This window comes from Cenococcum geophilum (assembly GCF_001692895.1).
Source record: "Cenococcum geophilum 1.58 unplaced genomic scaffold K441scaffold_2, whole genome shotgun sequence".
NCBI classification, from domain to species: domain Eukaryota; kingdom Fungi; phylum Ascomycota; class Dothideomycetes; order Gloniales; family Gloniaceae; genus Cenococcum; species Cenococcum geophilum.
In genome coordinates, this window is record NW_027137560.1 from 4,186,170 (window position 1) to 4,199,021 (window position 12,852).

The window sequence follows — 12,852 nt, forward strand, 5'->3', positions numbered from 1 at the left end:
CATCATCCTACGAAGCCACATCCTCGCGCAATACATCACGCAATACGCCGAGCCGAAGCACTTCAACTTTGATCCGTAAATATTGGGCCGGAAAATAGTTGGATGCCTCGCTTCACTGAACATATCTGTGAGCCCTTTGGCTGAAAAGGAATATATCTTTCTATTAAGATTAATAGGCAGATTATGGAACAAGACGTCTGCAATTTGTCTCTAAAGTTTTACCACCACTTTGCCCTGAACCGTCCCTGCTAGTATCATCCTCAACCCTTGCTCAGCCTCCTCCAAAGGAAACACAACTGGTATGTGTGGCTCGATTTTGTGCTCGGCCACGAATGCCACCATCTTTTCAAACTCCTCTCGATTACCGGCATACACTCCGCGGATGTTGATCTGCTCTGCGAATACTTTAAGCAAATCCATTTCGACTTTGCCTCCACTGTGACGTCCGCATGTCACAATGGTGCCGCCAGTACCAATCGAGTCAATCGAGTGGCTCCATGTCTGCGCTCCGCTCATATCGAAGACTGCCGCAACCTTCTCTGGGAGCTTCTCTCCGGCCTCAAACGTTTGGTGCGCTCCGAGCTTTCTAGCTAACGCCCTCTTTTCTTCTGTCCTACCGGTACACCACACGGTCATGCCGGCTGCTCTACCTAACTGGATTAGAGCTACGGCTACTCCTCCTGTTGAACCCTGAACTAGCATCTTCTGGCCTTTCTTCAGACCAGAGCGCCCAAACAGCATGCGGTATGCTGTCAAATAAGCAATTCCAAGGACGGAAGCCGTCAGCATGGAAAGCTCCTTCGGTTTCTTGATAATATTTTCCTCGGGAACGACCACATATTCTGCCAGCGCTCCTTGAGTGAGCTCCCCGAGGACATGCCGCTTAGGATCCATCGTCACGTCGCCCTTAAAGTCACGGTCGCCCATGACAGGGAATATGATGACTTCTGTACCATCTTCCAGAAATCCAACCCCCTCATTCCCCAGAGTCAAAGGAAAGGTAAGCTTGTGCATCCCAAGTCCCTTGAGCGTGAATATATCGTGGTAGTTCAGCCCAACTGCGGCGACCTTGACTTTGACCCATCCCTTTGGGACTTCCGGTACTCTGCGAACATCGTTACGGACCGATGCCAGAGGGTTCTCCAGATTACCTCTACTGGCCCACACAGCCCGCATAGTGGGCTCATCAGGAGCAATATCATTGATTCGGAGGTGACGGATATTGTCGCCCTGGAGAGTGAAATAGAAATACAATGTGAATGGCTCTGTAATGCCGTAGTCTGCCTCGAATTGGCCGTCCATCACAACGCGAATCCATGTCTCCTCTCTCACAGTCTTTGTCTCTTTTACACTTATCGTAGCCTTGTGATTTACCAACGCCTCCTGGCACCATTCTTGAATGGAAGGTCGGCCATGATAGGCCTTAGCCTCATCGACGAGGATAGCATTCTCACCAAACGTCGAAGCTAAACCAACACTGTCGAGGTCGTGAATAGCTTGAATAAGGCGTGCCACTGGCAGGGGAAGATTCTGAGAAGAATACTCAGTACTCATGGTGGTCTAATGGATGAGATAATGGATGATAGTTTGATGGAATGTAATTGTTCTAATTGTTAATCATGCAGAGAATCCGTTTTCACGTCTTCATATATATATACACTTTGCACACATATAGACAATATGATTACTTTTGACTCACTTCGCCTCCTTGCTCGTACTGGTGGAATATGGCGTTCAGATGGCTCCACTGCCCCGCGAGTTAGGCGGATTTCCACGGCCCTACAACTGAAGGTTTCCAATGCGTTTCGCAGTGCGGAGCGCCGTGCGGTACGTTTGGGCGGGGACGCCGTTGGCGTTGCGGAGTTCCGATTTATAGCCAATCAAAGTGGAGGGTATTGCGGTACGGAGTGGCAAGGGGACCATAGACGACAGCAGATCGCCGCAGATTGCTGACCAACTACTAAGCAGTTTCTTGAGCTCCATCATGCCTCGAGCAACAATCTCTCACTACGCCCTCTGTAATGGCGGATACGTCCGTGGTCCGCCGCAAGTCCTGCGGAGAATGTGCCAAAGCCAAGAGAAAATGTGACATGCAGATGCCACGATGCCAACGATGCACCAAGAAAAAGATAGATTGTCGCTACCCTAGGAGTGGACCTCCTCTTTCAGAGGTGCCTATCCCAGAATTGGACTTTCCGTGGTTAGACGATCTGTTAGGGGCCACCGAGACAGCAGCTTGGGCGGGTGTGCTTGCGGAACCCGCACTAAACCATTATCACCTGAGCAGCTCGGACGGTTCACCACTACCAGATTTCCTGCAGGTGGAAGGCCCTTCTATGACAACTATGGCAAGGCAAGAAATGACATTCGCCGTCCGCCACTTCAAGACTTACCCCGAGAAGTGGCTGAAAGAGGGTAAAGCCCCTTTCATCCATCCCCGCCTATATGCAAACAACATGCCGCGAGCCCTTCAGGACGCTTACGCCGTCTGTGCAATATATAGCACAAAGACGGAGGAGAACTCAACTGTTGCCTTCGCAGTCATCGAGTCAAAGGCGAATGAATTAATTCGCTCTCCGAACCAGTCGTCTTGGACACCCCTCGATCTGCTTGCTGCTGTCCAAGGCCTCCTCATTTTCCAATTCATCCGTCTCTTTGATGGCGATATCCGACAACGGGCGCAAGCTGAGCAAGCCGAACCTGTCCTTGAGTTCTGGACCGAGCAACTGAAAACCCGGACGCAGGCGGAGCAGGCCATCACGACGTCCAGCACAACCTCATGGCGAGCTTGGCTGTTCGCTGAAAGCGTTCGACGGACCATTACCATGAGTTTCATGATACGCGGTATATATTCCCTTGTAAAGCTGGGTTACTGCACCGTGGCCGACCTAGTCACTGCCAACTCTTTTACTGCGCAGAGCCAACTATGGGACGCGGCGTCTGTGTTCCAGTGGAATAAAGCTTGTCGCGAGTGCTCGCCGCTGTGGGTCCCGAGGATGAATTTTGACACCGTTTTGCAAGAGGCCAAGGCCAGGGAAGTAGACGAATTTGGCATCGTCATGATGGTAACATATAAAGGCCAGGATCGCGTGGATGAGTGGCTTGCGGCAGAAAACGAATACAGGAATTCAGTTACTAACCCGGATCTCTTCCAGAATATGGCCGAAGCCACTGGAATGAATGCGCTTGGGTTGGAGGAGCATCTCAGACTCCCTACATCATGAAATTAGGGCTACTCTCGAATTTGTCATCTGTTAATAGATAATTAAAAGTATAAAATAGTTCTAAAAGTTAAAATTTGGAACTAAAAAATATACAAAATCATTTTAAAAACTAAAATTAAAAATAGTAGTGCCTCTTTTTAATTTAGAGGCCTATTTTAGATTATATTTTAATCTAGAGGTCCTATTTTTAGTATAATAAAACTTACGGTGGCTTATAAAATTGGCTTTACCATTAAGCGCTCTTTAAACATTTACCCCACTTAAGAATCGGAGCCTTGCTGCTCGCCTTACCAGTATATTACTGTGCCATATTATTGTCTTGCATTGAGCCTGTGGCTGAAGAGGCGCAGGCTATTGCGGGGCTTTTCTCAGCTGAAGAAGAGAGTTGACACGACTCAAACTACAGCCTTCACCAGGCAGGAGCCGTGCGAATGTCTCGACCCTACAGTACATCCTCAGCTTAGATTACCAACCGGAAGCCAAAGCCTTGTAGAGTAAAGCGGTGTATAGAATGGTACGCATCACAGCAATCACAATTCTCTTCGCGGCTTCTAAAACGGCGCACATGCGATAGGCTCGAACGAGGACATCACAGAATTTCCTCAGAACAATAGTCCACCCACCGCAGCCGCAAATCGAGTACGGTCCTTGTACAGTTAGTCTATAGGTCTTTAGCTGATGCGGTTCGCATAAGTCTCGTCGCTGTGCACGGCCTAAACCCGACAAATACTGAGTTCCATGCGGAGCAAACGTGGACTGCCGAGGGCAAGCTCTGGCTAAGGGACTTTCTTCCATCGCGGGTCCCTACAGCAAGGGTGTTGCTATTCGGATACAATTCAAATGTGGCTTTTGAAACTTCGATCGCCGGCGTGCTGGAACAAGCCGAGAACCTCTTGAATCGGCTGAAATCCAAGAGAGCCGTAAAAGGTCCATTTCACGTGTGTATATCACAGGCTGACTGCGGGCTAGACGGCCCCTGACCGACCACTGATATTTATCTGCCACAGCTTAGGCGGTATTGTTGTGAAGCAAGTAGGTGGCTTGTGAAGCCTATAAGACCACGAACTAACTCATTAGGCTCTCGTGCACGCGAAGCTCGATGATTCGTACCGCCAGATACGGACTGCAACATATGGCATTGCTTTCTTTGGAACGCCTCATCAAGGCGGTAACCACACATACCTTGGAGATATAGCTTCAAGTATTGCCCGAGCGGTACTACGAAACCCGAGACCCAATTTTATGGAAGCATTGAAAGGGGATTCCCTTTTTGCGGATACCCTCGTCCAGCATTTCCGACAATTACTTGAAGACTATTACATCTTGAGTTTCTTTGAGACTCGTCCCTTCAAGAAACTAGGCACAGTAAGTCTGAATGAACATTTAGAACAGACATAGCTCATAAGCGTAGATCGTGGACAAGAAATCAGCTACCCTCGGGCTCCCTGGAACACGCGAAAAGCAGATTGCCATGGACGCGGACCATAGTCATATCTGCAAGTTCGAGCGGGATGACGACGATGCTTATGAGCAAGTAGCAGACAATGTGGTGGAGCTGATCGCAAATGCCGTTCAGGCCGTGGCAGACCGTGAACGGCTAACAAAGTCGAGAGTACCGCATTCTGACCCAAGTCTCGAAAGCCGGGAACATGCTTGTACGTAAAGTTGCATGGCATGAATATGATATGCTAAGCTGCATTCTCTAAATATCTTGATCTAGTGTCAAGTTTGAGCCCCATCCCGAATGAAGTAGTTACCACGGACTCCAATGCACAACGGCTGCAAAAGGATCTTTCTCCAGAGGAACAAGGTAAACCAGTCTCTCAAAAGTGGTGATAAGTTTACTAAACTGGATTATTAGAGTGTTTGAAGTCGCTCTTCTTTCCAGAAATGGATCTCCGTGTAAATAATATCGCCAACGCAACTGATGAGACGTGTGAATGGCTTGTCACAAATTTAAGCTACCTGGAATGGCTACAGGCTCGGTCTGGGCTTCTCTGGATTAAAGGGAAGCCTGGAGCGGGAAAGTCAACGCTCATGAAATACGCGCTCCGGCAGGAGGGCCACGACCAGACTATAATAGCTTCATTCTTCTTCAACGCTCGGGGTTCTCAGCTGGAAAGAACTCCCCTCGGCATGTATCGATCTATCCTCCATCAATTACTCCGTTTTGCGCCCTATCAGCTGTGCAGGCTTGCCAAAATCTACAAAGAAAGGTGTCAGACTAGGGGGAAAGTTAAGAAGGAATGGGAATGGCACGAGGGAGAACTTAAGGATCAGTTGTCGGACTTACTTCTTACGTTAGCGGTTCGTCCCGTGCGACTCTATGTAGATGCTCTCGACGAGAGCGGAGAAGAGGTCGCAGTACAACTAGTGGAGCAGTTCCAAAGTTTAGTCGCCAAGGTCTCTTGCGCTGGTTATTCCCTAGGTGTCTGCTTCTCTTGCCGGCATTATCCTATAATTGCGCTCGACGGCTTTACCATCTGTGTTGAGACTGAGAACTCTGCCGACATCCAAGCTTACGTTTATCAAAGACTCAGAGCAAATTCCCTTGACGAAAGGAAAGCTAAGTTATTAGCAGTGGAGGTCCTAGAAAGAGCAAATGGAGTGTTCCAATGGATTACGCTTGTGCTTCCTGAGGTAATCCGCGAATGCAGGCGAGGTAAACGTATAGAGGTGGTTCAGAGCCACATCAGAAGGCTACCTATAAAGCTACATGACCTCTACGGAACAATCCTCGCAGGCATATCCAACGATGAACGGCTCGAGTCATTGAAGCTGATGCGATGGATATGTTTCGCACTCAGACCACTGTCCTTGCGAGAAATGCGGCACGCGATGGTTGTTGATCCAAATACGTCATACATCACGCTCCGAGAATGCTTGGATACTGATTCTTACGTGGCAACCGATGAAGACATGAAGATGCGAATTCTCGATCTATCGAAAGGGCTCGCTGAGATCCGGGTGCACAAGGGACATGATTTCGTCCAATTTGTCCATGAATCCGTTAAAGATTTTCTCGTTCAAGATGGCCTACAACGCCTGGAAGGTAACGGTCTTGGTAGTACTATTGGTAGAGCGAACCTGCAGCTCGCTTGGACCTGCATACGATATTTCAGCATGGACGAGATCGTTTCCGTGGAGAAGGATGATCTCGGCAGATACTACCCGGCGGCTGCTGCTCAACAGATCGTTTCTACGTATCCCCTGATACATTATGCAACAGTATCATGGGTCCCGCATGCTGTGCAGGTAGGGGAGCAGCAGGCGTTTCAAGAGGACCTGTTCCGACTATTATGCCAGTTCCATGGGTCGTGCGAGTACCGAATGAGGCAGTGGACTCAATTGTACCACGATTTTGACCGTTGGCCAGCCTCCGGTCCTGCCCGAGGTATGACGATTTTGCACATTATTGCAATACATGGGCTCTGCTATGTTTTATCTATATTCCTTAATTTAGAACACAACACGGCGGACGCAAAGGACGGCAATGGCCGGACGCCGCTAGCGTGGGCGGCAGCGAGAGGTCATGAGACGGTGGTAAAGCTGCTAGTAGAGCGAGGCGACATCGAAGCCGACTCAAAGGACAATAGCGGCCGGACACCGCTGTCGTGGGCGGCAGAGGGAGGGCATGAGGCGGTAGTAAAGCTGCTAGTAGAGCGAGACGATGTTAAAGCCGACTTAAAGGGCAATGGCGGCTGGACACCGCTGTCGCGGGCGGCAGGGTATGGGCACGAGGCGGTAGTGAGGCTGCTAGTAGAGCGGGACGACGTCGAAGCCGACTCAAAGGACAATAGCGGCCGGACACCGCTGTCGTGGGCGGCAGCTAGAGGGCACGAGGCGGTGGTAAAGCTGCTAGTAGAGCGGGACGACATCAAAGCCGACTTAAAGGACAATAGCGGCCGGACACCGCTATCGTGGATGGCAGAGGGAGGGCATGAGGCGGTAGTAAAGCTGCTAGTAGAGCGGGACGACGTTAAAGCCGACTCAAAGGACAATGGCGGCTGGACACCACTGTCGCGGGCGGCAGTGTATGGGCACGAGGTGGTGGTAAAGCTGCTAGTAGAGCGGGACGACGTTAAAGCCGACTTAAAGGACAATGACGGCCGGACACCGCTGTCGCTGGCGGCAGAGTATGGGGGCGAGGCGGTAGTGAGGCTGCTAGTAGAGCGGGACGACGTCGAAGCCGACCCAAGGGATAATAACGGCCGGACACCGCTGTCGTGGGCAGCAAAGGAAGGGTGTGAGGGGGTGGTAAAGCTGCTAGTAGAGCGGGACGACGTTGAAGCCGACTCGAAGGACAATGACGGCCGAACACCGCTGTCGTGGGCAGTAGAGGAATGGTGTGAGGCGGTGGTAAAGCTGCTAGTAGAGCGGGACGACGTCGAAGCCGACTCAAAGGACAACGGCGGCCGGACACCGCTGTCGTGGGCTGTCGTGGGCAGCAGAGGAAGGGTGTGAGGCGGTGGTAAAGCTGCTAGTAGAGCGGGACGACGTCGAAGCCGACTCAAAGGACAATAACGGCCGGACACCGCTGTCGTGGGCAGTAGAGAAAGGGCATAAGGCGGTGGTAAAGCTGCTAGTAGAGCGGGACGACGTTAAAGCCGACTCAAAGGACAATGACGGCCGGACACCGCTGTCGTGGGCGGCAGCGTATGGGCACGAGGCGGTAGTGAGGCTGCTAGTAGAGCGGGAAGACGTCGAAGCCGACTCAAAGGACTGGTACGACCAGACACCGCTGTCGTGGGCAGCAGAGGGAGAGCATGAGGCGGTAGTGAAGCTGCTGAGGGAATCAGCTGGCCTTCCAGTCCGTACACCGCCCAATACATTTTGATAGGCATATGATGAATTAAAAACGGTGTGGGCTCGTAAAACCGAAGTCATGTGTTTCTTGGATATGGGGCTTTTATTCCTGTTAGCGCTGGAATTAAGTAGAAGTTGAAAATTCTGAGTGTTGTCTTACGAGTACATTTCTGAGAGTTTGTCCCCTACTCTATTATTGATCGAACTGGTGCAGTGAATGCTTTTTAGAAACTAGAAATCATTTAACCCGTTTTGGATTATCTTAAGAGAGAATTGAATAGAGTTAATGCCAAACAACCCGGAGAAAAAGAGTGAGTCCAGAGGCTATAGCACATCATTATAAGCCCAACCCGGCCAATTAAAAGAACTGATCCGCCATCGCGAACCCTCCAAAAAAGCACAAGGGATATAAAGCTCTCTCCGACCCAACCGCAAAAACGACCTCACCTACCCCCAACCCTACCCCCTACTCCCCCAACGCATACAACTCCCTCGGCATCCCATTCCCATCACAGCTCGCAAACCGCCACCACCCCTGATGCCACCACCCGCCAACCCTAACCAACAACGTCCGTATCAGCGCCGGCATCGGCGGCCAGTCCTTCCACATCCCGTCCTCGGCCGTGCGGTCGAAGTTCAGGAACAGGAACGGCACTACGTCCGCGTACCCCGCGCTGCTGACGGTCTGCTTGCCCCACGCCTTGAAGACGGGCCCCGCGGCGGGGAAGTCGCCGAAGGCGGCGAGGGCGGCGATGGTCGCGATTTCGGAGTGGAAGTGTGCGGAGAAGGGGGCGCTGAATTCGTCCATTATGCTAAGTAGGGTGGGGCCCGAGAAGGCGGAGGGGGAGGGGAGGGTCGTGAGGTAGGTGTTGAATTTGGCGAGGCCGGGGAGCATGGCTTCTGGAGCTGGTGTTAGCGGGCCTGGGGTTTGTGTGGTGGGGAAGGGGGCGGGAGGCGTACCGTGCTCCTCGTGCGTCTTCGCCCATACGTCCTTGTCCTCTTTCCCGAGCACCTCGAGTACTTTGGGGAACAGATTCGCCTCCTCGTCGTCGTGGTGGTGCTTTACGAACTTGTACCATGTGAGGCAGTAGCCGATGAAATCTGCGTAGTCGGCCGGCTTGACGTGCGGCGCTTGCAGGTAGATAGAGTTATAGCCGCGGAGCGCCGAGTTATGGAGGAGCGCCATGTGCGTTGCGCCCTTCGTGAAGGTGTCATCCTGCCATGTTCCAAGTTGTGAGCTGCTATTGCGGTGGTGCTGGGCTTTTTGGATAGCTGTCTGGAGCTCCGCCGACCTTCTTCGGCTCAAACATTGGTGTCGTCACCAGCTTCAACGGGCCATCTGCCCACGGCTTCCCCGGCGTCGGAGCTTTCTGCGTCGCCATGAGCGTGCTTTGCGAGTATTCCGAATAGAAGAATCCAATGACCAAGCCTAAGATGGGGATGAGGTATGAGAGCTTCAGGCCAAGCATGGTGGCAGCAGGGCGGGGGAGCTCAAAAATAAAGGGCACTGAATGGCCCAAGAGAGCCAGGTTCCTTGTACATTCTGGGAGGCAGCCCACAGCACTGGTAACGTTGTCATTGGAGCTGTTGGCAGGGTTGCGAGCATCAGATCAGTGTCTGGTGACGTTTTAGGCGGTAATGCTGAGTAATGCCATGGTATCCGGAGTTGCTCCTCATGTCATGACAGGTCTTGATAGGTATACACCCTGCCAATACACCAATAGTACTTCGTAGATCCTTGAGGTTCGAGAGTGACAGAAACAGACTAATTAATTTCTACGCTTCTAGCACAGCAGAATAACTTGGTATCACTAAAAAGCCCCGGAACAGAAAAAGCCTGTTTCCTCAATACCACAACGCCAAAACACCACGCTATCAGCAGGAATAATGCCACGGATCAAATATCCTTCTTTCCCGGCTCACTTCCGGGAGTCGTGGCACCACTTCCCATCTCCCATCCATCAGTGCCACTGCTTCTCCGCCTATGGCTTCTTTCCTCCATTGCGCCCCTAATCTTCTTGCTGACCTCGTCAAACCCTTCCTTCGAATCAATCGTACTGAATGCTTTGAGAGGGAGGCCACCGGCGCCGGAAAGCCCATCTCCGACCGAGCTTGTCCTACTTCGACTCTTGTTTGGCGTGCCAGGTCGTGTTGAGTAGAATTCAGCCCGACCCAGGTCCTTGAAAGATTCGTTCCGCGGAAGGATCCCAGACGCGGTTGATCCGCCACCAATGCTAGACGGAGCATTCTCTCCTGTTGGTGATGTGGGCATCGAGTCGATGGAATATGTTTCGCTCCGTCTACGGCCGCTTGGGGTTCGAGGCGGAGAAATACTATCATCGCGGAATGGATCCGTGATTATGCGAGCAGAGTCGAAGTCTGGGAACATCTCGGGACCAAGCGTGTTTATTGCGTCCGTGACTTGAGCTGCAAGCTCTGCGCGTGTAGCTCGGAGTTTGACAAGGGTATTGTTCGATGATGGAATCAACAAATAAATGAGCGGTGGTAGAGATTTCGCAATATCCATGCCAATCTCACCGAATCGGAGTGCCGCGTAAGTGATGGTAGGGAAGATAATACACTGGATTAGTACGAGGACTTTGAGTGGTAGCCATTCGGGAACGTAGCCCTGAATGCGATTGTGGTGGCACCAGTAGGTGAACAGAATGATCCATGCTCCGTAAGTCAATGGGGCAACCACCATGGAGACAAGAAGTTTCCAGGTGGCCATGACGTCTCTTGCCTGAATCTTGACTGTCGAAGCCGCCAGAGCCTCTCTTGATTTCTTGATAGAAATGACCTTCCCGCATACGAATACTGCACCGAATAGTACGAGTCCGGGTATCACTAGGATGGACAACACAGCCAATTTACCCAGCCTATATATCAGGGTAAATATGACCTTGATAATTGAGAACTTTGCGTATTCAACTTGGTGGTCTCGGATATTCAATGCCATTAGCCGCTTGTTGTATGCTAATACGGACTTTTTCAAACTAATGATGCGAGGGTCGTCTTTGTATCTTGTGTATCCCTGGACTAACCGGCGGTTGAGTTCGACAACCATTGGAAGTGGAAGTTTCTTGCCCTTTGGGTTGTATAATCGGCGGACGGCTTGAATCAACTGATTCAGATGATGAGTATAGTGTGGCTGGTGTATGAATTCATGCGACTTACCAACAAAGTCTCGTAGTCTGGGCTTGTAACTGTGACAGCAACGAGAGAATTGTAAATTATCTCCAACATTGAGCCAATTGCATCGCGTCTCTCTCCCGATTTGAAGCGTTCGACGAGCTCAGGAGAAACTTCCACAGGAGTTCCGAACTCGATGACTGCCCGTGATCGGAATTTGTGGGCATGGAAATAGTTCATGCCCACTGGGACTATTTTCAACCCACAGCTTGGATCTTTCGCGAGGGCTCCCAGAGCCATGATAGCCACGCCAGCTGATTAACATAATTAGCTTAATTGTGCAAGAAAGGAACAAGTCATGCTACGGTACCTTTGAGAGGTAGAAGCTCTGGACGGTCATGACTACCACCTTCGGGGAATATTCCGATGCATCCGCCTTGACTCAGTGTGTCAAAGACGGCGTCGTACACCTCCGTCTGGTCAACCTTGGGAGCAACTTTGAAAGTTACACCTTCAAATCCCGGCGCAGGGCCATTACGAATCTCAGAGCCATCTCTCTCGAACTTTCCGTCGTCGCTGATATCATCGCGACCAGTCATTTGTCGCAAGGGGATGCTACCCTTGAAAGGACGTTTCAAGCGAATCTCCTCCGGTCCATTGATTGCTTGAACCTCAGCGCTGGCCGCTAGATTGTTGACTGATGGGAGAACCAGGAGACCTCCCACTTGAAAATATTTATTTTCGAAATTTGTGTCCACGCCACGAACGAGACACGGGTCGTTCACCGGGTCTGGAAGGTATATTATCCCTTTACCAGGCTTTGTACTATCCAGGGCTCTCCCGACTGGTAGTGAACCCGCTCGCTTTGCCATCCAACCGATAAATCTTCGCTTCATGGACTTTTCAGCGATGAGGAAATGGATTCGACGTTCAGCTTCTTTACGAACTACGCGCATAAGGATCAAGGGATCGACGAACTATGACAAGAATCAACTTTTGTTTCCGTGAACGCACGTTTTAGTCCACGTACCTGATTTGCGTGCGGAGCACAAACGAACAGTACTGGCCCATCCTTGGGAATCTTCCATGAGCTTCGTGGATGTACCTCCCGGAAGAACAGGTCTACGAGCACCGAAAACATCCATAGCAGTGCGTCGTAGACATATGGATTCATATACCCAAGTTTCGGTTTCGCCATTCCGCCGATGGACGCGTTTTAGCTGCCGTGCTTCAATATAATGTGCGGTAAGGTGGTTGGGAGGTCTGCTGGTTGGATTATCGGGGTATGTGTCCTCAGTCGGACTATTCGTATTGTATTCCTGCCTGGACGCGTAAAGTTAGGAACACTCTGACCGGAACGACAATTGAAAGCTTGAGCGCCACGAAGCTACTGGAACTCACCGGAGCGGAGTTTGAAGGTTTGGTTGTGTATGGTAGCTCCGTGATGTCTGGTGATCAGGGAATGGTATGAATATTAAGTTTTTGAGGTACGCGGCGCTGGCTTGGTGGTTTTATCACGATAAAAACCTAGTTTCGGTGAGTTAAAGAGGTACAGCGGGAAGAAGTTGGTTTAAGGTAAGCCTGGTGGATATCTGATGCTCAACAAAGTAACAGAGGAGCTCAGGTATGTGGAAGGAGTAGCGGTCCCACCGGAAGACGGCGCTCAACGATGCAAGAGAAGCATTACTGT

At 51.0% G+C, this 12,852-nt stretch overlaps 6 protein-coding genes across 6 annotated transcripts; 3 read left to right on the forward strand and 3 right to left on the reverse strand.

Moving 5' to 3' along the window:
• Window positions 1–128: 128 nt before the first annotated feature.
• Window positions 129–1,668, reverse strand: K441DRAFT_651451 (NAD(P)-binding protein). The gene has a single exon (XM_067647197.1). The coding sequence runs from the start codon at window positions 1,552–1,554 to the stop codon at window positions 211–213; it is 1,344 nt and encodes a 447-aa protein (XP_067510005.1). The 5' UTR covers window positions 1,555–1,668; the 3' UTR covers window positions 129–210.
• A 322-nt stretch (window positions 1,669–1,990) lies between these two features.
• K441DRAFT_651453 (uncharacterized protein) lies at window positions 1,991–3,225 on the forward strand (the record flags this gene model as incomplete). The annotated part of the gene is made up of 1 exon (XM_067647198.1): window positions 1,991–3,225. The coding sequence occupies exon 1, from the start codon at window positions 2,022–2,024 to the stop codon at window positions 3,222–3,224; it is 1,203 nt and encodes a 400-aa protein (XP_067510006.1). The 5' UTR covers window positions 1,991–2,021.
• Window positions 3,226–3,301: 76 nt separating this feature from the next.
• Window positions 3,302–7,649, forward strand: K441DRAFT_103658 (uncharacterized protein). Its single transcript, XM_067639917.1, has 9 exons — window positions 3,302–3,738; window positions 3,799–3,863; window positions 3,919–4,144; window positions 4,194–4,256; window positions 4,302–4,589; window positions 4,636–4,879; window positions 4,945–5,034; window positions 5,086–6,856; window positions 7,527–7,649. Exons 1-9 carry the CDS (start codon window positions 3,736–3,738, stop codon window positions 7,561–7,563), a joined length of 2,787 nt encoding a protein of 928 aa, XP_067510007.1. The 5' UTR covers window positions 3,302–3,735; the 3' UTR covers window positions 7,564–7,649.
• A 31-nt stretch (window positions 7,650–7,680) lies between these two features.
• On the forward strand, window positions 7,681–8,061 carry K441DRAFT_534774 (ankyrin; the record flags this gene model as incomplete). The annotated part of the gene is made up of 1 exon (XM_067642340.1): window positions 7,681–8,061. A coding segment is annotated over one exon (381 nt), but the record flags the coding sequence as incomplete, so codon positions are not given.
• Window positions 8,062–8,496: 435 nt separating this feature from the next.
• On the reverse strand, window positions 8,497–9,412 carry K441DRAFT_533979 (uncharacterized protein; the record flags this gene model as incomplete). Its single annotated transcript, XM_067642312.1, has 3 exons — window positions 8,497–8,930; window positions 8,991–9,246; window positions 9,323–9,412. The coding sequence occupies 3 exons, from the start codon at window positions 9,410–9,412 to the stop codon at window positions 8,497–8,499; spliced, it is 780 nt and encodes a 259-aa protein (XP_067510009.1).
• Window positions 9,413–9,927: 515 nt separating this feature from the next.
• K441DRAFT_534415 (glycerol-3-phosphate O-acyltransferase) lies at window positions 9,928–12,360 on the reverse strand (the record flags this gene model as incomplete). The annotated part of the gene is made up of 4 exons (XM_067642326.1): window positions 9,928–11,154; window positions 11,208–11,476; window positions 11,533–12,139; window positions 12,193–12,360. The coding sequence occupies 4 exons, from the start codon at window positions 12,358–12,360 to the stop codon at window positions 9,928–9,930; spliced, it is 2,271 nt and encodes a 756-aa protein (XP_067510010.1).
• Between the last annotated feature and the right edge of the window lie 492 nt (window positions 12,361–12,852).

What these genes read in the sequence shown, in the direction of transcription:
- K441DRAFT_651451 (XM_067647197.1), bottom strand. Translation starts at nt 1,554, where the DNA reads ATGAGTACTGAGTATTCTTCTCAGAATCTTCCCCTGCCAGTGGCACGC.
- K441DRAFT_103658 (XM_067639917.1), top strand. An exon ending in GGCTGAAATCCAAGAGAGCC is followed by an intron (nt 4,145 to 4,193) that starts GTAAAAGGTCCA and finishes ACTGCGGGCTAG; the next exon opens with ACGGCCCCTGACCGACCACT. An exon ending in CCTTCAAGAAACTAGGCACA is followed by an intron (nt 4,590 to 4,635) that starts GTAAGTCTGAAT and finishes TCATAAGCGTAG; the next exon opens with ATCGTGGACAAGAAATCAGC.